The 24446-nt window shown below is 42.5% G+C and overlaps 1 protein-coding gene across 1 annotated transcript; it reads left to right on the forward strand.

The window, feature by feature from the left end:
- The first annotated feature begins 5463 nt into the window (after positions 1-5463).
- Positions 5464-24215, forward strand: LOC130122482 (indoleamine 2,3-dioxygenase 2-like). Its single transcript, XM_056291414.1, has 10 exons — positions 5464-5553; positions 12929-13024; positions 13201-13320; positions 15631-15749; positions 15989-16003; positions 16117-16216; positions 16375-16492; positions 19841-19892; positions 23499-23647; positions 23839-24215. Exons 1-10 carry the CDS (start codon positions 5464-5466, stop codon positions 24213-24215), a joined length of 1236 nt encoding a protein of 411 aa, XP_056147389.1.
- The last annotated feature ends 231 nt before the right edge of the window (positions 24216-24446 follow it).

Below are 24446 nucleotides of genomic sequence, written 5' to 3' on the forward strand. Positions count from 1 at the left end.
ATGGCATATATTAGTACAACAGACATATCATCATAAGAGCATAACATGTCAAGTGAATATAGATAGAGCACACAATAGTAGAAACGATGATAATAATTCAATTCAATTCAATTTAGTGTCATTAAAAACAATGTACAGGCACATGTTAAAAATGAAATGAGGGCTGTGGCTTCACCAAACAGTGCAAGACAGACACAGACAAACACAACAAACAGTATAAGATATGCACCCATGAAGACCAAAAGCTAAAAATAAGTTAAAAAAGAGCAAGAGTATAACATAATTAAAAATATCTACAGACATTCAGTGGGTAGCCAGGTTCAGGTGGGCAACAACTTGTGGAAAGAAGCTGTTTTTGAGCCTGATAGCCTGGTAGTAATAATGTTATTTAAGTAAGGGCAATAGTAATAGGTGACACAAATAGTAGTATTAGACAGAAGGGAATCATCAGGGCCCTCAGAGAGAGAGCCCAAGATATTCTGAAGAATAATATTAAAAAAGTCATGAGTTCTAATTTTATGTTATCAATTCATTCAATTCAATTTGAAAATCAGCACCTAAGCAAAATTTAGAGGAAATAAACCCTTCAAACCTGCTTATTCAGTTTGTATTGGAAAGTGAAAGATTAAATGAAAGAAGTTCCTTTGTCTCCCCATCAGAATTTTGTTGCCTCTGCAGTTGCTATGAAGAAAATGCCCCGCTTTCATCTCTGTGATTGGTGGTCCAGCTATAATTTTACAGAGGTCTGAGAAACAGTAATTCAATGTAAGAGTAATTTCAAATTACAGTAAAATTGACCAATCATATCTTTAAATGGTTGGTCTTTGTTATCATTAACTTTATGACAAGTTCTGCCCGCTGACACGAATCACAAGCTTGCGGAAAAAACAAAACAAAACAAAACACTGATTAACTAGCTAGCTAGCCTGTTTGTTTACGATGAAAGCCATGAGTAACGTTACTGCTAGTGAGGAAGACATAGTTGCAAATTAATTATCAATGCCATTTTCAAGATTAACTCTTAATGAAAAGTTGGAGTTAAAAGGGGTACATTATTTAAAATCTAATAGGCTGCCATACCAACTGATTTTATTCTGGCCACTGCCACCACTGTTTTGTATATATCAAGGCTTATTTAAGATTTCAGTCAGATGTTAAGGCTTATCATAGCACAGAGTTTCAGTTGGAGCAAGATGGAATACCTATGCGTGAATGAGAGGGAGGACATTGGAATAGTGAGGATGCAAGGAGTAGAGGTGGATGAAGGCATATGAGTTTAAATACTTGGGGTCAACTGTCCAAAGTAAAGGGGAGTGCAGAAGAGAGGTGAAGAAGAGAGTGCAGGCAGGGTGGAGAGGGTGGAGAAGAGTGTCAGGAGTGATATGCGACAGAAGGTTACCAGGAAGAGTTAAAGGGAAGGTTTACAAGATGGTTGTGAGCCTAGGTTTGGAGACAGTGGCACTGACAAAAAATCAGGAGGCAGAGCTGGAAGTGGCAGAGTTGAAGATGCTAAGATTTTCATTGGGGGTGATGAAGAAGGACAGGATTAGAGACGATTATATTAGAGAGACAGCTCGGGTTGGATGGTTTGGAGACAAAGCAAGAGAGGCAAGATTGAGATGGTTTGGACATGTGTGGAGGAGAGATGCTGGGTATATTGGGAGAAGGATGCTGAATATGGAGCTGCCAGGGAAGAGGAAAAGAGGAAGGCCAAAGAGGCGGTTTATGGATGTGGTGAGGGAGGACATGCAGGTGGCTGGTGTGACAGAGGAAGATGCAGAGCACAGGAAGAAATGGAAACGGATGATCCGCTGTGGCGACCCCTAACAGGAGCAGCCAAAAGTAGTAGTAGGAGTATAGCACTGAGTCTGCCTTGCTGAAAGTATACAATGACCTGCTGCTCCCTACCGACTCCGGTGACTGTACCATTCTAATCTTCCTTGACCTCATTGCGGGGTTCGATACTGTGGATCATGACATTTTAATAGACCATCTCCAGTACGGTGTTTGAGTTGATGGCTCTGCCTTGAAATGGTTCACATCCTACCTCAAAAATAAAAGCTTCTGGGACATCCGGGTGGCATGGTGGTCTATTCCGTTGCCTACTAACACGGGGATCGCTGGTTCGAATCCCTGTGTTACCTCCAGCTTGATCAGCGTCCCTACAGACACAATTGGCCGTGTCTGCGGGTGGGAAGCCGGATGTGGGTATGTGTCCTGGTCGCTGCACTAGCACCTCCTCTGGTCGGTCGGGGTACCTGTTCGAAGGGGGGGGGGCTGGGGGGAGTAGCGTGATCCTCCCACATACTACGTCCCCTGGGGAAACGCCTCACTGTCAGGTGAAAAGAAGCAGCTGGTGACTCCACATGTATCGGAGCAGGCATGCGGTAGTCTGCAGCCCTCCCCGGTGGAGCAGAGACTGGGACGGCTCAGAAGAGTAGGGTAATTGGTCGGATACAATTGGGACGAAAAAGAGGGAAAAAAATCCCCCCTCCAAAAAAATATAAGTTTCTCCATTGATCTAGGCAGTTTTTCCTTTCCCCAAGCGAGTCTCTCCTGTGGGGGGGTCCCACAAGGTTCTATCCTAGGTCCCATTCTTTTCTTTATATACGCGCTTCCCCTCGGTCAAATCATTCGAAAATACGACATTTCTTTCCACGGTTATGCTGATGACACTCAGCTTTATCTTCCCTTGAAACCAAATGATCAGTCCAATCTAGTCAGCATCTTGAACTGCCTTGAGGACATAAAGTGCTGGATGGCACAAAACTTCCTAAAGCTGAATGAAGGCAAATCTGAAGTTGTCCTACTTGGCCCCCTGACTCTGTTAAAGTGTTTACCAACAATTTTGGCAACCTGTTCACCCTTGTCAAACATAATGTCAAAAACCTTGGTGTGGTACTTGATTCTGCCTTCAAGTTTGACAAGGGTGATGTCATGCAATGATGTAATGCCGTAGTGAAAGCAAGTTTTTTCCAGCTTTGTACTGTTGCCAAAATCAAGCTGGTTCTCTCTTAAAGATCTCGAGAAAGTCATCCACACTTTGATATCCTCCCGCTTGGACTACTGCAAGTCCATGTATATTGGGATTGGTTAGTCATCCCTGTTCCGCCTGCAACTGGTCCAGAACGCAGCAGCCAGGCTCCTGACAGGTACCCAGAAGAGAGACTATATTACCCCTATACTGGCTTCTCTCCACTTGCTGCCTGTGTTGTTCAAAATTGATTTTAAAGTTTTCCTGTTTTTTTTGTTTTTCTTTTTTTATAAAGCCCTAAATGTGCTGGCCCCCTCCTATATTGCAGACATTTTAACCCTCTATATTCCACCTCCAGATCGCTCAGGTTGGCTGACTTGGGACTTCTGGCTGTCCCCCGATCTAAACCTTGTGATGTTGGCACAGCACACCTCATGCAAGCATATATAGACTGCTTCGCGCTGTATGATGTGTAACTTTGTTTAACTAGCAAAAGTGGCAAAAATAGCCTATTAGTGTAGACATTTTGGAAACGCTCACAAATAAACCCCTGCATGAGCGCGCGCGCACGCACACACACACACACACACACACACACACACACATAAAATGACAATTAACATCTTCTTACCTACAGTTTGGCATAACTCTTGTCCAATGCTGTTTTGTTGTCAACCGTGAGTGGCCATGGCAAATGAAATAAATAGGACCTCAGGTTTTGGACATTAACTTGACAGACCAACTCTGTAAAAGTCATCTGCCTAGTTTCCTTCTTTCTGAGTTTTTTCAAGCTCAATAGACTAAACTTTAGGTTTTATTTATTTTCTAACGTGTTAAAAATTCAGACTGTGTGTGCTGAAGCCTTTAGGCATAAACTGTCGTCTAGTTCGGCAGTTGCCTTGACTTGAGGCACACACAGCCTGTGACTTTCCCTCCACTCCTGCACAGTTTGCTAGTTGTGCAAGTATGGTAAGGTATATTATCTCTAAAGTATAATTGGATCTTCAGTTTCTTGAATAAATCTTGAGTGGCACTACTAGACATTTCATGGAAAAATTGCATGAAAAAATTGAATATTACCCACATTCCCTGAATTCACAAAGCATTGACGGAATAGGAAAAAGGTATACTCTTTGCCAGCTTGGGATTACTTCTGGACACATCAGACATATTGAAAGATTTATCCCTGTTAACTTATCTTGTCTTATACTGATATGTAAAATAATCACATGAGCACAAGTTTTTGGACCCCCTCATCCCCCTTTTTTTCCCTCCTGTGCTCTTCCTCATCTATTTACCATCAAAACACATATTTTAGTATGTACCAACCTGGTTGGAATCAATTACAACTTAAATGTAAAAAATTAAAAGGTTAATAAAACGCCACTGTTTTCAGTGTTCTACCCTCATTTTGATAGTATGTGAGGAATTTTGCTACTCCTCTATTTGGTTGCATAGAATTGATGTGTCCCCCTTTAAAAGCTATTCATGGTTGCAGCAAAAGCAATGCAGCAAGTCTATGGGCAGAAATATGTCACTAGAAACTGAATTCTGAACGCACTCCATCATTAGTTATTGAGAGGTAAGGGTGTTTATCAATAATTAAAGGTACCTGGGTTGGGCTTTTAAAGAGGTAGCTCCAGGTAAATCCAGGAAACTAATTCCTCAACCCCAATCACCATCCTCTTTTTCAGATTTTCCAGCCCTGATAATGATTAATAAATGAATATAAGGCAAATATCTAAGTTTGTACAAATCACCACAGGCTGTCGATCTGATTAATGCCCACCTAGTTGTGCTGTCCCGATGCATGTCTGTAAAACATTCCACAATTCATTAAACTGATGTCCTTCACAAAGAAAAAAAGAAGAAAAAAAAGTTCTGGAGCATAATCAATAATCTCGCATTAGGACTTTTGCATAAGTGTGAGATGAGGAGCATAGGCAATTGTTTGAAACTGTCATACAGAAAGATTTTGTTAATCATATAAGGGATTGAAATGTATCTCTTATTTTCAATGACAACGTCAGCAATTATACATAATCAATGCATCACATGCAGTGCTTTTGGATCAGTTGGAACCCAAAATAATCAATGAATCTGTCGGTGTTTCCCAAAAAGTCATTTCACAATAAAATTAACTATCATCACAATGGAAAAATAATTATATGTCATAATATGGATTCACAACATTAAGTACTGGCAAACCTGTTTAGGTCTGCCTTTGTTTAACCACTAATTAGCAAAAAAACAAAAAACAAAAAAAAAATAGTACGTGGTAGTGTAAATGTCTCTTTTGTGCACCATGGCACTCTGAATTCTGATTGGCTCTTTGGTGCTGTGAGAGTACAATAAATAGGGATGTGATAGAGATGGTAAAGACAAGACAGAACTCCAAGTGAAGTTCCACAAGTGATTGTTCTCTGGCAGACAAGCATTGCAATCTCTTTCTCATAAACATACTGATGCTTTCGGCTACAGGAGCAGAGATGGAGACCAACAGCAGAGCAAGACTACAAGCAGACCTAGATGCATTTCATATTTCTGAGGAGCTGGGATTCCTCCTAGAAGAGCCATTGGTAAGTTTACTCTCATAGAAGGAAAAACATCCGTTATCTCTTTTGACCCCTCCCCCCCAAAAACAACAACAACAATAGCAACAACAAAACAGTTTTCTCAGCATTAAGGCTATCTCATGACAGGCAGTGGACAACTGTGTAACCTCGTGTGTTCAAACGTTAAATGATCATTAAACCAACTTTTCTTGGTTTCTCTGCTTTTAAGTCTATTTGCCAAAGGCACAATTTCATTTGTTCTAATGAGCTAGTTCTACTCACTGAAGTATTTCGTCAAAGGCACAAATGCTTCCGCTTGGTTGAAACTGATAACTGTGTTTGTTTTTGAGTATAGAGTTGTTTAAATAATGATCGACCCCATTTGCTTCAGTGTGGACAGAGTTTGTGAGTTTTTTTTTTTTGTTCATGGGAAATCATCTCTTCTGGTCTCGACTGACCCATTCATGAGACTCTAGCTACAGTGGATCAATGAGGGACTAGATGACACTTTCAATACCAAGAATGGACTCTGTTATAATAAAAGGCCACTAAGTGAATTATGTACATACAATATATTTATACCATGATTTGTTGGATATAAAAATTGAATTGTTGGATATAAAATAATTTGCAAAAAACACTTAAAATCATGGTTAAATAAGTACGTTAGGACTCAAATGAAAACAAAGAACATACTGGGAAAAAAAAGAAAATGAAGTAAAACTAGAATTTCAAAAAGAATAAATTTTTGGAGGTGATTAAAAATATTAGACTGACTGCTAACATAAGCCCCTCAGGTTATTTCACAACTATGAGGCCATAAAGACAAAAGTCAATTTACATTTATTCTTCAGTTGGGACTTCAGGACAAAAGGACTCTGTGTCAGGATCTGGGGCAGTGCAGTGGCTCACAAGGGAATAAAAGCTCTGAAAAATAGCCTATCATGTAGCCATTGAAAAGATAAAAGAGCTGGAGTGATTGAATTAACACTATTTGTAAAAAGTTAAAATCTCAGCTGCAGGATTTAGAACAAACCAGGCAAATACAGCATAACTTTGAATTGATACCAGAGTAAAGATAGATACAACAGTTAAAAATTGGGTGATAAAAGTTGAAAAAAAGACAAAAGAATGACCTCCTCCAGATGACTAACCAAAAATAAAAATATTTGATTTTGGAGGTTGTTATACGAAGGAATAAGACTGTACCACTTTGTTCACCTGTACATCTTAGCTTGTGTCTTATGACTACTACTGCTACTAATATGACTCGGCAAGGGGCCTCGCATTGACCAATACTTCTTAAGAAGTAGGCCAAATCAGTCGAGTGAAGCCCGGAGGCAGGAGAACTCCCACAGTCCTCAGGGTATCAGCACCCCAGACGAAGCTCAATGTTGCATAGACCCTCCAGTGGACTCCGGTCTGGAGCCCGGCCAGCCACAGCCAGCAGCAGAGAGGAAGATGGAAGGAAGAAAACCTCAAATCCTGTGGCCCAAGTCCAGCCAGAAGATCGAGTGGGTGACCATCAACTCTGACCTTGTCCTCTTACTAGAGGGTCAAAAGGGAACAGTTGAAAGAAAACTGGAGAACATGGGAGCCATCATTTACAGCTATGGCGTAGAGAGATTTGGAGTGAAGGAGAAGATACCCAGTAGGCAGAAAGACCCTTCAACTCAGCTCAAATCCAGGAGACAGCGGGAAATTGACAGGTTGGTGAAGGAGAGAAGACAACTGAGGAAGCAGTGGAGGAAGGCCACAGAGGGAGAGAGGGTTGGGCTTGACGCACTGCAAGCTGAAATAAAGCAGCATTTGACAAAGCTGCGAAGAGCAGAACACCTCAGACGACAGCATAAGCGGAAAGAACGGGCTAGGACTCGTTTCTACAGCAACCCTTACAGCTTTGTCAAGAGCCTTTTCGACAGCAAGAAAAATGGGAGCCTTAGAGTCCCCATACGAGATCTGGAAGAGCACCTAAAGAAGACCTACTCTGATGTCCGGAGACATGAGCCAGTCACCATCCCGGATGACATGCCACCAATTCACCCACCTGACCACCATATGGACACAAGACCCCCCACATGGAGCGAGGTGGAGAGGACGGTAAAGCAGGCAAGATCGATGTCAGCTCCTGGGCCCAATGGTATCCAGTATAGACTCTATAAGAACACTCCTGGAGTTCTGAAATACCTCTGGAAGCTGATGTAAGTGGCATGGCAGAAAAGAGTCATACCCAGGGCATGGTGAAGAGCAGGAGGCATTCTGATCCCCAAGGAAAAGAACTCTTCCTGCATCAGCCAGTTTCGCCAGATCAGCCTTCTTAATGTAGAGGGAAAGATATTTTTTAGTGTGATTGCCCAAAGGCTCTCCACATTCCTGCAAAGAAACAACTTTGTTGATACATCAGTGCAGAAAGCCGGGATCCATGGCTTCTCAGGATGTCTGGAGCATGCTAATATCATCTGGCACCAGATACAAGCTGCCAAGAAAGAACGGAGAGACCTGCACGTGGTTTTCTTAGACCTTGCCAACGCTTTTGGATCAGTTCCTCACAAGATCCTGTGGACGGCGTTTGATTTTTTCCATGTCCCCAAAAATATCACAGAGTTGGTCAAGACCTATTTTCAGGATCTCCAGTTTTGTGTCACAACACGGGAACACCACCACCACTTGGCAACATCTGGAAATAGGCATTATGGCGGGCTGCACTATTTCCCCCCTGGCATTCATCATGGCAATGGAGCTCGTCATCCGTGCATCTCGATGGGTGGTGGGAGGCGAAAGGTCCAGGAATGGCCTGCGTCTTCCACCAATCCGGGCGTACATGGATGACTTGACCACCATAGCAACAACAAAACCATGCACCAGGCGCCTGCTGCAGAAACTCCAGGAGAACATCAAGTGGGCACGAATGGAGTTTAAACCAAGCAAATCTCGCAGCATCTCCATTGTCAAAGGCCAACTAGTAGATGAACGGTTCTGCATTAGTGATCAACCAATCCCCACGGTCCGGGAGAAGCCCATCAAGAGCCTCGGACGGTGGTACAATGCAGACCTCAAAGACACCCAGCAACTGGAGCAACTTCACCAGGATACAATCAGTGGCCTCAGGCAAATCAACAACACGGCACTGCCCGGGAAGCTGAAGCTTTGGTGCTTTCGGTTTGGGCTGCTACCCCGACTCATGTGGCCAATAACTATGTACGAAGTCTCACTATCTCATGCCAATCGCTTGGAGAGGCTAGTGAACTCGCAGGTGAGGAAGTGGCTTGGACTGCCAAGGTGCCTCAGCAGTGTTGGACTCTACGGCAATGGAGCCCTCGCACTGCCAATTTCCAGCCTGGTTGAGGAATTCAAATGTGCCAAAGTGAGGCTGGACATGTCCCTCACAGAATCCCGAGACCCAATAGTGAGAGGAGTTGCTCCAACCCTAGCAACAGGGAAGAAATGGACCCCGGCTTCAGCTGTACTGGAGGCGAAATCTGCCCTCCGCCACCGAGACGTAGTAGGCCATGTTCAACAAGGCAGAGGCGGCCTTGGCCTGGGAATAAAAACACCTACCTGGCAAAAGGCGACTACTACCGTACGGCGAACTATGGTGGTTGAGGAGGTCCGCCGACAGGAAGAAGCAGCCAGATCTGCTAAAGCCGTAGCACAAGCCAAACAGGGTCGCTGGATGAGGTGGGAGGGTGTTGAAAAGAGGAAACTCACATGGAGTGAGCTCTGGAGCATGGAATCAAACAGGCTGAGTTTCATCATCAAGGCCACATATGATGTCCTGCCCTCTCCCATAAATTTAAATCTCTGGTTTGGAGAGAATCCATCTTGCTCCCTGTGTACAGCCCCAGCAACCCTCAAGCATATCTTGGTTGGCTGCAAGACCAGCCTTACCCAAGGCAGATACACCTGGCGACACAATCAGGTGCTCAGGTGCTTGGCAGCTGAACTCGATTGCAAGAGGGTTTCCATCAATGCCCAACCCTTCAACAACCAGGAAGGGCCCCGGCGTTTCCCAGCTTTCATTCGAGAGGGGGATAAACTGAAGGCCAACCCTTCACTTCCCAACTTAGGCTCACTAAACTCAGCCAGGGATTGGGAAATGCGAGTGGACTTAGGCCAGAAGCTCATCTTCCCGACAGAGATCGCAACAACCACCTTGAGACCAGACCTCGTCCTCTGGTCCAACGCTTACCAGCTCGCTTACATCATTGAGCTCACAGTCCCCTGGGAGGATGCAGCCGATGAAGCGTACGAGCGTAAGAAGCTGCGGTACGCCAACCTAGCAGCCGAAGCAGAGGACAGAGGCTGGAAGGTGAAGGTGCGCCCTGTGGAGGTGGGTTGTAGGGGCTTTGTTGCCAGCTCCACAGCAAAACTCCTGAGGGAACTAGGAGTCAGGGGGCAGGCCCACAGGAGAGTGATCAAAGAGCTAGCCAACACTGCTGAGAGGACTAGCCACTGGATCTGGCTCAAAAGGAGAGACGCCGTCTGGGCTGCCAGGGTGAACAGCTAACCACAGGTCACACACCCAGGACCGATCAACCTGTGGTGGGCCTGCCTCAGCGGAGGGTGTCTTGTGATAAAAGGCCGAAACACCCTGTGATGCTGAGGTACACAACTGATGATGTGTCCTGGTGGTGGCAATGTCACCTTGGCAGACATCTCCAGTTTGATCTCCACTGAATCTGTTGCAGTGCAAACACTAGGGATTTTAACAACCAGTCCTTTTTTTTGAATCATGAATATCAGACCCACATTTTTGACAGGTGGCTTCACATTAGCCTAGTTAACAGTTTAGAAAAATCAGAGGTATTTGGGTAGCCAAATACCTCTTGTAGCAACAGGCATGGTGCAAGTCCATAAATACTGGGATTGCATCCAGAGCTTCACCTGTGCCCCCATCCATAGGGTTAGTGGTTGTGTCAGGAAGGCCATCCATCGTAGAATTTTGCCAAATCAGTATGCGGATTGACAAGACCATACCAGATCGGTTGAGGCGCCATACCGGATCGATCAAGGCCCGGGTTAACAATGGCTGCCATTGGTGCTGTGCCCTCACAGAATGCCGATGGAAACTATAAAATCCACTACGGCGGCCTCTGAGAAACGGAACAAGCCGAAAGAAGAAGATATGGGTAGCCAATAGTACTCTGATTTGGTTTAATATGGTTGAAAAATATTTTTAAAGTACCACCTTTTAAAGTTTAAAAATACCCTGAGATGATTAATATATTGTTTAATATGGTTTTCCCACATAAAAGGTAAAAATAAAACCCTGAAAAGGGGCTGAAAATAAATCTACTCTTACTCCCTCATTGTGAAATTCAGGTTTAATGACTATGCAAATATAACAGGCCTCGTGCCCCACCCACCACCAATGCTTGCTCTAGGTTGACCGGTGAAAGAACGGTGCACGTCAAGATGGCTATCGTTAGAGCAAACATCGGAGAGATTCAACCATACATGTTTGAGTCTTAGTCAGACCCAGACTCAGACTCTGTTGTGCACCAAAATCAGGGACTAGCAGACTTATCACAATGGTAAGTGTAGTTAGCATCTTTTGTTTATGTTGTTTGTTAGCTTGAAACAGGCAGTGGCTGACACAGCAGTCATTGTGAAACATACATAATATCTGCTACGATGTTACAGTGTGTTCACATTGTTACATTGTTATTATGTAATTATAGACCAAAGGTCTTATCAGAGTTTGCCGAAAGATGTATTCCGTCTGTCTGAGATTGTTATATCATGTGAAATATCTGTTTATCTTTTGATACCCAATCAAGATTGCCTGGGAACTGGCTGTCTAAATTCAAAAAATAAAATTCAAACTCTTTGCCCACCCTGCATTTGCATATTAGATAGCGATTGGTTTTCGAATTTGTGACATACCAAATCTAGTTTGCCTGGGGTACATTTGAATTTTTAGGGAAGTGCACAGACAGCGCCTCCTCCAGTAGAGGCATGTGAAAACGCCACTCTAGTGATAAACTCTGAGCGGATACAAGTCAGTATAGTCAAGGCCAGATATTTTAGGGGACAAACATAAAACATTTTTGAGGTGAGGGGTACTTCATGCATCCAGAAATTCCTTCAAAAAAGTCCTTGAGGTGTAAAATGGTGTGCACCATACTGTTCCACCTGACTCCAATGATTTGGATATTCTTTCACTGCTGTTTCGAATATGCCAGAGGTAGAAATTATCCACAAGGACATTTGTCTGTATGTTAAGATTTGTTTGTTTATAACTTTTATCACTTTACAACTGTTTCCTTAGCAGCAATCACTGACCTATCCCACTCTCAAAAACTCACAAATTTTCATGCCCAGTAAACTAAATGTTTTTGCTATAGATTTAAGTAATAGGAAATTATTGAAAAATAAAATTTTAACATCAAATCGAGGTCGATTCATTTGTAAAGAGGTTTAAGTTCAAGTAGTTATTTTCCATGTGGGATTATATTAACAGATGTTTGCTCTCTCGCTCACTTACTTATTCCTTATGAAAAGTTGTATTCCAGAGCAGTCAAGATTGAGTCTAATGAACAACTCATCTTTCTATTATTTTTTTAAAGCCACTTTATTTTGTCATTGTGTTCTTACAACGAATTTGTTCTCTACATTCATCCCATCCTATTGTATATGAGCAGTGGGCAGTGGGAAACCCACGCAGACACAGGGAGAACATGCAAACTCCACACAGAAAGGACCTGGGATGGCCCGGAGTTTGAATCCAGGACCTTCTTGCTGTGAGGCAACAGCATGAACCACTGGGCCACCGTGCTACCCCAGCCCTTTCTTAAGGGTTGTACACACCAAGAACGATGACTATAATGATAACTATGAATATATTGTTTTAAAAATCATTCTAACTCAAGTGGAGGGCGCAGTCCACTCCACAACTATAACGACAATGACAGTGGTGAATGATATCATTGGGTTCCCTTTCTTTCAAAGCGATTTGATGAACAACAGAAACACAGACAGCCAACCAAGTCCATCTGAATTTACACAGTGTCACATTCAACATGGCAGATGACATTGATGACAAATACACCCATTTGACAAAAAAAGTGTTTACAAAGATGCTATCAATGGGGTCTCTGAATGTTGTTTTGTCCTTACTGATGTCCTCTTTGACGATCACCAGGATACCATCAAATTGATGTTAATTTACACAAATGTATGAATAAAATTTGCCTTTAAAAGACGACAACTCTCATAACAGTGTTGGATTCTCCTAACTCCTCTAATCTTTTATGAATTTCATGAACCTATACCCTTCTGATTTTCTTTTTCTTTCTCTGTGCAATGCATAGCAGTAAACAGTCATCAATATTCATTTTATCGTTCTCATTATAGTTATCGTTTTTAGTGTGGACAGCCCTTTATTCTTATATTCTAGACTGATCTCCCAGAATACTATCGAGCATGGATGGATTTAGCAAAGAACCTCTCCCCTCTGATTGAGTCACATCAACTACGTGATCAGGTACATGACGTAAGTAAGAGAAAAATCCCCCACATGCAGACATTCAATGCTATTCTAAGAAGGAACTCGCTGCCATGTAGTATGTATGTATATAATTTATGGAAACTTAAGATGTCATTGCCAAAAAGTTGAAATATTAAAAGAAAGGGAGCAAAAAAATTTAACTTCAATTTTACCTGACTCAGATGCCTGTATTGAGCCCCCATCTTCTGAGTAGCCATCGGGAGCTAATGTTGGCTCACCTGGCACTGGGATTCATTACTATGGGCTATGTCTGGCAGGAGGGACAACAGGCACCTGCTGAGGTAAAGCCTGCAGAACCTACTTTATTTCAGCACAATGCAAACAGGAATGATTATATGGTTCAAGAAAATGGTTACAATGGGACACCTCCAAGAGTAAACAATAGATAAAAACATCCCTGTCTCACAGACAAAAAAAAAAAATGTAATCAACGTATCTGCTATTCCCATTATATACATTGATTGCATAAATGGCTTCCCTCACCCCTCTTTCAAGCCATCTATGCAAAACTGGAAAAACCATCCCTCAACAGAGGAGGAGGTCTGCGACACCACCTATCTCCCACTTACAATGCCGTCCTTTCATCTCTACCCAGGAGACTCAAGAAGCCTAGCCTCCAAGAACAACAGTCGCTCACTAACGGCTCCAACGACTCTCATGACCACTGAACAATGAAGTCGAAATCAACACCCCCAACAACTGTTGCGGCTAAACAAATGCAAATCAATAGCTCCGATGGCGACGGGCGCGGCCGGACATCGGAGCACAGGAGAGCCACGCATATCTATAGCTCTGACAACGACTCCTAGAGGATAAATACGGAGTCTCATCACCAGCCAGTCAGACTAGCTTGGCCTAGTCAGGAAGGCACGAACTGAGGAAGCCTCTTGGATGAGAGGGAAACGTCTTCACGGATATATACCAAGTCCAGTTGCACTTGATTCAACTCCTTTGGATAACCATGACCTGGATGAATGAGAACATACAGACATACTGAGGTGCAGTTTCCGTACCACACTGAGATGCAGATGGTCAGGATGCTCTCTACGGTGCAGTGGTAGAAGTTGGTGAGAATTTTGGAGGGTAGACGGGCACTCCTCAGCCTCTTCAGGAACATGTAAATAAGCAGGATATAACATACAAATAAGCCATTGCCAATAATCCGAAGTGATCAACAAATGCACAGATCAAACTCAGCGAACAAATCTTCGTATGCATCAGATTTGTTACGTGTTCGAAAAAGAATAGGAGGAAGTGCACACTTATTTTTTTTCTACCCCTTCTCACCCACTCTTAACTTAATTCAGCTACTACACATTTCAAACTCAATTCCCACTGTACTGTATAGTTCAAATTCAGTGCAAGTTGTGCTGCACAATACAAACACAATTTCTGTGAACAATAAGAGAAAAAGAAAAGAAAAAACATCAAAAACACGAGAGCACGAGAAAAAAAAACACCCAAATGTCATGTACCAAGAATAAACCGATCTCATAATCATCTTTGATTTCCTTACCTGGATTACTGAGCATGGATAGAGACATTTTAACCTGAAAGTAGCTCAGGACCATTTTTAATAATGCTGGAAATTTTGGGGGTTAGAAAAACAAAACAACAACACTGGGTGAGGCCGCCACAAACGTAAGTTCGCACCACCATTTTCCCACACTGGTACTGAGTGAGGCCGCTGCGAACGTGAATTCACGCCACCATCTTCCCACACCGGAAGCAGCAATAATTGGGTTAAATTGGACTTGTTGAAATATGTTTGATGCGCATGTTCCAGTGCCCCATTAGATACCATTATTAGGCTGTTTCCAGTGGTGGTCCTGTGTCCAAGAGCTCCATAATGAAGCTGGTGAAGACAATATCATAACTTATATGAACGATGGCAAAAACTATGAAAACAAGACCCAGGCTGTAAAAAAAAAATCAGAATTATTCTTTAACTTTAACTATGGGTTTGGTTTGGTTAAGGTCAAGATAAGAATCTAGGAGGCCAGTTGGTAAGCATTAGAATCAGTGTTGAGTGTAACTCGAGGTTAAAAGTACATCTAAGCGGGTGTTCTCACATTCATCGATATGTTTTATTCGTATATGTTGGACCTTCAAATACATTATATAGGGATGATTTGTCTGTGAGACAGGGCTGGATAAAAACTATAGTATATAAACTAATGATAAATATAAACTTTAAGAAATAAATTTGGATGCCCCTATTACTTGTGTCACTGCACTTACTTTGACACGAGTACACTTATTTCCTTGTATCACCTACAATAACTGCACCAGATGTGACATGGCCTGTTAGGTACAATGTGACTATTTAACAATGCTCTACAATGCCTGCAGGTTGATTTACAAGTATATATGCTATTTGCTGACAATCTTTGGATAGACAAATTAAGTGAATGAGAAAATGTAAAATATATGTAAATGTAAAAACTAAGGTATAGCTTATGTTTACGGGCTCCTCATGGTACATTAAATATATTTTCATGCTAAACTGAACAGGTTTTCTTTCGCTTATGTCAGCCAAGTGCTCTGAAATGTAAGCTGACTGATGACTTTTATGGCTGTTTGATTGACAGACACTCCCAAAAGCCCTGGCCTTGCCTTTCTGGCTGGTCTCACGTAGGCTCGGCCTTCCACCAATATTGACCTATGCAGACTCAGTTCTGGCCAACTGGAAAATGAAGCATCCAGAGGGGTGAGTAATGATAAGTAAACACTTATTCGTCGATAAGGATAAGGATAAGGATAAGGATGTTCATTTCAGTTGTATTACAATATTATAATATTACAATACAGAGTTGCTGCTTGGATCAAATTTTGTGATTTACATAGAAAAATAAATGCTGTGTACGATATATGAAGAATGATTTGTTCATATACTTACATACAGTGCAATTATACAGTCTAATTCACTATTTACCTTGCTTATTTTAGGGATATGGAAATTGGGTAAGTAGGAAAACACCTGCTAGATACACTTTGATTCACAATTCCCTCATTTTGACTTCCATAGTCTGATATTCATGTGATTTTTTTCTTTCTTCATATACTCATCAATGTAGGAACTTGGACTTGATATTTTATTTCCCTGGTGGTGAGAGCTGTAGAGGATTTTTTCTGGTTTCATTATTAGTTGAGATGGCTGCCAGTTTAGGCATAAAGGCAAGTCTTGAAGTACTTGTGCTGTGCTTCCTGTTTTATGATTTTGTCAGTCTTAAAAGTACCTATCTATCTATTTGCTCCATATCCTACCCTCAACTGTGCCTCCCACCCTCTCTCTCTCTCTGCTTAACTGGTTTACATTTCTGAACTCTTGATAGGGAACCCTGGAAGTGATGCATGCCATGGAAATCTGTGACCTAATCAGCATAGAGAAGGGTCTCCATAAGATGGCAACATCTCTGATGAAGATGAAAGAAATCTTCAAACTCATGCACAGCAAGTTACAATCAAACTTGGCCCAACTTAATATGTGATACCATAGGTGGGACAGAGTCATTGTTTTCCAAGTCACAAGCAAGTCCGAAGTCAAGTCCTAGGTCCTAAACTTTGAGTTTCAAGTCCTAAACAAGTCATTATGCACTCTTCATCAAATGTAAAGCCATTTTAAATTTTTAACAACAGATTAATAGTTGATATATACACTCACCGGCCACTTTATTAGGCACACCTGTCCAACTGCTCGTTAACGCAAATTTTTATCAGCCAATCACATGGCAGCAACTCAATGCATTTAGGCATGTAGACATGGTCAAGACGATCTGCTGCAGTTCAAACCGAGCATCAGAATGGGGAAGAAAGGTGATTTAAGTGACTTTGAACGTGGCATGGTTGTTGGTGCCAGACGGGCTGGTCTGAGTATTTCAGAAACTGCTGATCTACTGGGATTTTCACGCACAACCATCTCTAGGGTTTACAGAGAATGGTCCGAAAAAGAGAAAATATCCAGTGAGCGGCAGTTCTGTGGGCGAAAATGCCTTGTTGATGCCAGAGGTCAGAGGAGAATGGCCAGACTGGTTCGAGCTGATAGAAAGGCAACAGTAACTCAAATAACCACTCATTACAACCGAGGTATGCAGAAGAGCATCTCTGAATGCACAACACGTCGAACCTTGAGGCAGATGGGCTACAGCAGCAGAAGACCACACCAGGTGCCACTCCTGTCAGCTAAGAACAGGAAACTGAGGCTAGAATTCGCACAGGCTCACCAAAATTGGACAATAGAAGATTGGAAAAACGTTGCCTGGTCTGATGAGTCTCGATTTCTGCTGCGACATTCGGATGGTAGGGTCAGAATTTGGCGTCAACAACATGAAAGCATGGATCCATCCTGCCTTGTATCAACGGTTCAGGCTGGTGGTGGTGGTGTAATGGTGTGGGGGATATTTACTTGGCACACTTTGGGCCCCTTAGTACCAATTGAGCATCGTGTCAATGCCACAGCCTACCTGAGTATTGTTGCTGACCATGTCCATCCCTTTATGACCACAGTGTTCCCATCTTCTGATGGCTACTTCCAGCAGGATAACGCGCCATGTCATAAATCTCGAATCATCTCAGACTGGTTTCTTGAACATGACAATGAGTTCACTGTACTCAAATGGCCTCCACAGTCACCAGATCTCAATCCAATAGAGCACCTTTGGGATGTGGTGGACCTGGAGATTCGCATCATGGATGTGCAGCCGACAAATCTGCAGCAACTGCGTGATGCTATCATGTCAATATGGACCAAACTCTGAGGAATGTTTCCAGTACCTTGTTGAATCTATGCCACGAAGGATTAAGGCAGTTCTGAAGGCAAAAGGGGGTCCAACCCGGTACTAGCAAGGTGTACCTAATAAAGTGGCCAGTGAGTGTATATATTTCTGATTTTCCCCCTTTTTCTCCCCAATTGTATCCAGCCAATTACCCCACTTTCCCAAGCTGTCCCGGTTGTTGCTCCACCCCCTCTGCCGATCCGGAGAGAGCTGCAGACTACCACATGCCTCCTCCGATACATGTGGAATTGCCAGCTGCTTCTTTTCATCTGACAGTGTGGAGTTTTGCCAGGGGGACGTAGCGCATAGTAGGATCTCGCTATTCCCCCCAGCCCCCCCCCAACAGGCACCCCGACTGACCAGAGGGGGCGTTAGTGCAGCGACCAGGACACACACCCACATCCAGCTTCCCACCCGCAGACACAGCCAACTGTGTCTGTAGGGATGACCAACCAAGCTGGAGGTAACACAGGGATTCGAACCGGCAATCCCCATGTTGGTAGGCAATGGAATAAACTGCTACACTACCTGGATGCCCCCTAATATGTTAAATTTATGCAAATCATGAATGCATTTTAAAATGTGTATTTATTACGAATTGATTCAGGGTGGATCTTTAATATGGAAACAAAAAGTTGATTGGCTGCATACTTTTTAAAAGCATTTTTTCTTTGGGCTTGAAGAGGGAATCAAGTCATCCAAGTCAAAAGACTCAAGTCCAAGTGAAGTCATGAGTCATTGATATTAAAGTCAAAGTTCAGTTGCAAGTCTTTTTCAAAGTTGTCATCTAAGTCATCAAATTTGTGACTGGAGTCTGACTCGAATCCAAGTCATGTGACTTGAGTTCACACCTCTGTAATACACATATGTGGCCTTAAATGAAGACGGGGAAATTTTGGATAATTGCATGAATCTAACTATGGAGCTTTCTTCCTATCTTTATTCAAGAGTGTGGTCGTTCAGCTAGAGAACATGACTTATTGATTTCACATTCAGATTTTGTAATTATTTCCTTCAAAACACTGTCTTCGCACTCAAATAGCCCCTGCTTGCGTTTAGATTTGCTCTGCTTTTGCTCAAACTGTATGCTTGCAATCAGATATATTACTGCTTGCACAGATTTCCTGTGCTCCAGCTTCAGTCCTGTTCTTCACACTCAGGCTGCTTCTGTGAGCTCATGAAATGTCTGCTCTGCTCTCAGATTTTTTCTGACGTGACCCAGTCAAAATTCCCCAAACAACAGAATGCCAGGTGTAGTGTTGACCAATGAAATGACCCCTGCCTTGTTGCTGGTGTGTTTGCTTTACTTCTTAGAGGCATTGTTGGCCAGCGATCTGCTAGACTCCCAAGTCATGAAGGTGATGTCAGTTTCCCTCTAGCACACTGATGGGAGGTTGGTGTGCTATACGGCTATTATATTATGTAGGTATTATAGGAAGTAGTACAGGCACTGGTATATATATTAACTGTGTCCTTTTATTCCAAAAGTCATAAAGAAAGGAAGGGAAGTACACTTAATAAAGCCTTGGAGGGTGGGAGTGGATGAATCCAATCAAAGAGGAACTGCCCATAATGGACACTCTAAGAAGTAAAGCGAACGTGCCAGCAACAAGGCAGGGATCATTTCATTGGTTAACACTACACCTGGCATCCCATCAGTTGGGGAATTCTGATAGGGTTATTCCACAAAAGATCTGTCAGCAGATAAGAAATCTGAAAGCAGAGGTTTCATGAGCGCAGAGCAACAGCCTGATTGCAAGGAGAAGGGCTGAAGGTGGAGCGCAGGAAATCCGTGCAAGCAACAATATATATAAGTGCAAGCATACAGTTTGAGCAGAAGCAGGGCAAATCTAAACGCAAGTAGAGGCTATTTGAGTGTGATGGCAGCGTTATTGTGAGGGCAGCGTTTTGAGGGAAAGTATTACAAATTCGGAATGTGAAATCAATACGTCATGCTCTCAAATTGAAAGACCTTGCCCTTGAATAAAGATAGGACAAAGCCCCATATAATTCTTACTCTTTTCAGAATATGTGGATCCAACTGATTTTCATGGAACTTTGAGAATATTTGTCTCAGGGTGAGTTTGATGGATGATAGAATGGATTGTTTGTTCAAACCATTAAGTTTTTAAACTTATAGGTTGCCGGTAATTATAGCACATAATAGTGGCACATAATAGTGCCAAAAAAAGAAACATCTACTTTTTCATTAGGTAATTTGTCATTGCTCCCTTGAGAGTCCATAGAGGTTCTGTTTTGGTATTCCAGTCCTGACCTTGTGCTACATCTATTTAAGGTGCTGGTTTAATTCCCAAAGATCAAACAATTGCATCTCATTCTATTGTAACAAACTTAAGAAGATTTTCTGCATAGGACCATCAAATACATGAAATGTTGATGTAAAAAAAATAAAACATATATATATATATATAAAGTTTTAATGTATTGCAGTACAGGCCTGTTTCGTGCGACGTGCACTCATCAAATATATATATATATATAAAACTCCTCACCCTTTTTCGGGTGGTGTGTGTCTTCCTCAAGCTCGGGTCCTCTACCAGAGGCTTGGGAGTTTGAGGATTCTGTGCAGTATTTTAGCTGTTCCTAGGACTGCATTCTCATGGACAGACACCTCAGATTTTGTTCCTGGAATCTGCTGCTGGAGCCACTCTCCCAATTTGGAGGTCACAGTCCCGAGTGCTCCTGTTACCACTGGGACTACTGTGGATTTCACCTTCCACATCTGATCTAGTTCTTCCCACAGCCTTTGGTATTTCTCTAGCTTCTCGTGCTCTTTCGTCCTGATTTTGCTGTTGCTCGGGATTGCTAAATCAATCGCGACTGCTGTCTTCTGTTCCTTGTTGACCACCACAGTGTCTGGTTGGTTAGCCCGCACCTGCTTGTCATTCTGGAGCTTGAAGTCCCACAGGATTTTAGCTCTGCCATTCTCAACCACCTTTGGTGGTGTCACCCATTTGGACTTGGGGACATCCAGTCTGTATTAAGTACAGACATTCCTGTACACTATCCCAGCCACTTGATTATGCCTTTCAGTGTATGCTTTCCCAGATAGTATTTTACACCCTGCTACTAAGAGCTGGACTGTCTCAGGGGCATCTTTGCACAGCCTGCATCTTGGGTCTTGTCTAGTGTGGTAGACCCCTGCCTCAAACGATCTGGTCCTGAGTGTCTGTTCTTGTGCTGCTATGATCAGCGCCTCTGTGTTGTCCTTCAGTCCAGCTCTTTCTAGCCACTGGTAGGATTTCTCGACATCAGCCACTTCTTCTATCTGTCAGTGGTACATCCCATGGAGGAGCTTGATCTTCCATGATACATATGTGTGTGTGTGTGTGTGTGTGTGTGTGTGTGTGTGTGTGTGTGTGTGTGTGTGTGTGTGTGTGTACACACACACACACACACACACACACACATATATATATATATATATATATATATATATATATATCCAGTGAGTCGAGTAAATTCTTTATGAGACAGTACAAGCCTGTTTCATGCCATAAGCAATCATCAGCTGTTTATATATATATATATATATATATATATATATATATATATATATATATATATATATATATAAAACGTTGTTAGAAGAAACACTCAACGGTTGGGAAAGTGCTCAACAAATGAGCAAAATAATAATCCAGTGATTCAAGTAAATTCTTTGAGACGGTACAAGCCTGTTTCATGTCATAAGCAATCATCAGCTGTCAATAAAGTTACACCAGAAAGAACATACCATTTACTGCCGTGTCATGCACATCATGTGCACAACGTCCAATGGCGAAGGGAGAGGTGCCTACATTAAAAAAATCAAAAACACGTGATCACTAACGGTCCAGTGGGGGGGGGGGTCGGTATTTGTCTACTGGCATGATTTATTTATAATTTCAAAATAGGTGCTTATATCTATGTGTGCAATTGCTGGCTAATTATTATTTGCAAACCAGAAATGTCAACATTGAATAACAGGAATGAATTATTTGCTCTTTATTTGTTGAGCACTTTGCCAACTGTTGAGTGTTTCTTATATATATATGTGTGTGTGTGTGTGTGTGTATGTATATGTATGTATGTATGTGTATACATACATACAGTGCATCCGGAAAGTATTCACACCCCTTCACTTTCCCTACATTTTGTTATGTTACAGCCTTATTCCAAAATGAATTAAATTCCTTTTTTTTTCTCATCAATCTACATACAATACCCCATAATGACAAAGCGAAAAAGGTTTTGTAGAAATTTTTGCAAATTTATTAAAAATAGAAAACTGAAATATTGCATGTACATACTAAGTATTCACACCCTTTACTCAGTACTTGGTTGAGGCACCCTTGGCAGCGATTACAGCCTCAAGTCTTCTTGGGTATGAAGCTACAAGCTTGGCACACCTATATTTGGGGTATTTCTCCCATTCTCCTCTGCAGATCCTCGAGCTCTGTAAGGTTAGATGGGGAGCGTCGCTGCACAGCTATTTTCAGGTCTTTCCAGAGATGTTCAATGGGGTTCAAGTCTGGGCTCTGTCTGGGCCACTCAAGGACATTCACAGACTTGTCACGAAGCCTCTCCTTTGTTGTCTTGGCTGTGTGCTTAGGGTTGTTGTCATGTTGAAAGGTAAACCTTCGCCCCAGTCTGAGGTCCTGAGCGCTCTGGAGCAGGTTTTCATCAGACATTGGCATTCAGGCCAAAGAGTTCAATCTTGGTTTCATCAGACCAGAGAATCTTGTTTCTCATGGTCTGAGAGTCCTTTAGGTGGTTTCTGGCAAACTCCAAGCCAGCTATCATGTGCCTTTTACTGAGCAGAGGCTTCTGTCTGGCCACTCTACCATAAAGGCCTGATTGGTGGGGTGTTGCAGAGATGGTTGTCCTTCTGGAAGGTTCTCCCATCTCCACAGAGGAACGCTGGAGCTCTGTCAGAGTGACCATCGGGTTCTTGGTCACCTCCCTGACCAAGGCCCTTCTCCCCCGATTGCTCAAGTTTGGCTGGGTGGCCAGCTCTAGGAAGAGTCCTGGTGGATCCAAACTTCTTCCATTTACGAATGATGGAGACCACTGTGCTCTTCGGGACCTTCAAAGCTGTAGAAATTTTTTTGTACCCTTCCCCATATCTGTGCCTCGATACAATCCTGTCTCGGAGGTCCACAGACAATTCCTTTGACTTCTTGGTTTCTGCTCTGACATGCACTGTCAACAGTGGGATCTTATATAGACAGGTGTGTGCCTTTCCAAATCATGTCCAATCAATTGAATTTACTACAGGTGGACTCCAATCAAGATGTAGAAACATCTCAAGGATGATCAGTGGAAACAGGATGAACCTGAGCTCAATTTTGAGTGTCATAGCAAAGGGTGTGAATACTTATGTACATGCAATATTTCAGTTTTTTATTTTTAATACATTTGCAAAAATTTCTACAAAACCTTTTTCACTTTGTCATTATGGGGTATTGTGCGTAGATTGATGAGAAAAAAAAGGAATTTAATCAATTTTGGAATAAGGCTGTAACATAACAAAATGTGGGGAAAGTGAAGGGGTGTGAATACTTTCCGGATGCACTGTACATACATACATACATACATACATGCGCACACACACACACACACACACACACACACACACACACACATATATGTGTGTATAAAACATAACATGCTTTTTTCAGGTGGCGAGATAATCCCATGCTTCCATGTGGGCTGTTGTATGAAGGTGTTAGCAAAGAGCCAATTCTCTTATCAGGGGCAAGTGCAGCCCAGAGTTCAGCCATCCAGTGCTTCGATGCATTGTTGGGCATTCAGCATGAGGGTGACCCAGGTAAAGTTGAATTTCTCTAAACCTTAGACCTCATTAGACATTTATGGGCCTGTAACCAATGACCTGCAAAGCACTCCAATTCATTTGTTCATATGACCATTGTTTGTCCAGAAGGAAAGGTGGAAATCGTATTTGATCTCCTCAAGGTCTCATTTCTTCTTGGTTTCTCTTCATTGCCTCCCCCTACCTAGGAACCTACTTGACTCGCATGAGAGATTACATGCCCCCCGCCCACTGTCAGTTGATAGAAACTTTGTCTGCCTGCCCATCTCTGCGAGATTTCATCCTCTCCTGCTCCAGCTCTGCTCTCTGCAAAGCATATAACGCCTGTGTCTTAGCGCTGAGAGAACTGCGGACCTACCACCTCTGTGCCGTAGCTAAATACATTACTGTGCCTGGTGGGTGTGCCCACGCCAGTGGTTGCCCACTTAGAGGTGTAGGCCATGCGTTGGATGCTACTGGTACCGGTGGATCCAGTCCCATGGTCTTCCTCAGGAGTGTCCGTGACACCACCATCAAAGCAATGATCTCAGAGGGAGCAGATGCATCAGGAAGTCCTGTGATGTGATTTTAAAGCAATCCACTAAACCAGCTTTTAAAAAGAACAGCCCAGGACAGGAATCTTTGCGAGAAATATTATGATTTTTGACAACTTCTTATGGAAACCCCATGACTTTACCTAGTATTTTTTCCTGTGATTTTCCTTTATATATATATATATATATATATATATATATATATATATATATATATATATATATATATATATATATATATATATATATAATTTTCTGTAGGC

This window comes from Lampris incognitus, chromosome 13 (assembly GCF_029633865.1).
Source record: "Lampris incognitus isolate fLamInc1 chromosome 13, fLamInc1.hap2, whole genome shotgun sequence".
Taxonomy (NCBI): Eukaryota; Metazoa; Chordata; class Actinopteri; order Lampriformes; family Lampridae; genus Lampris; species Lampris incognitus.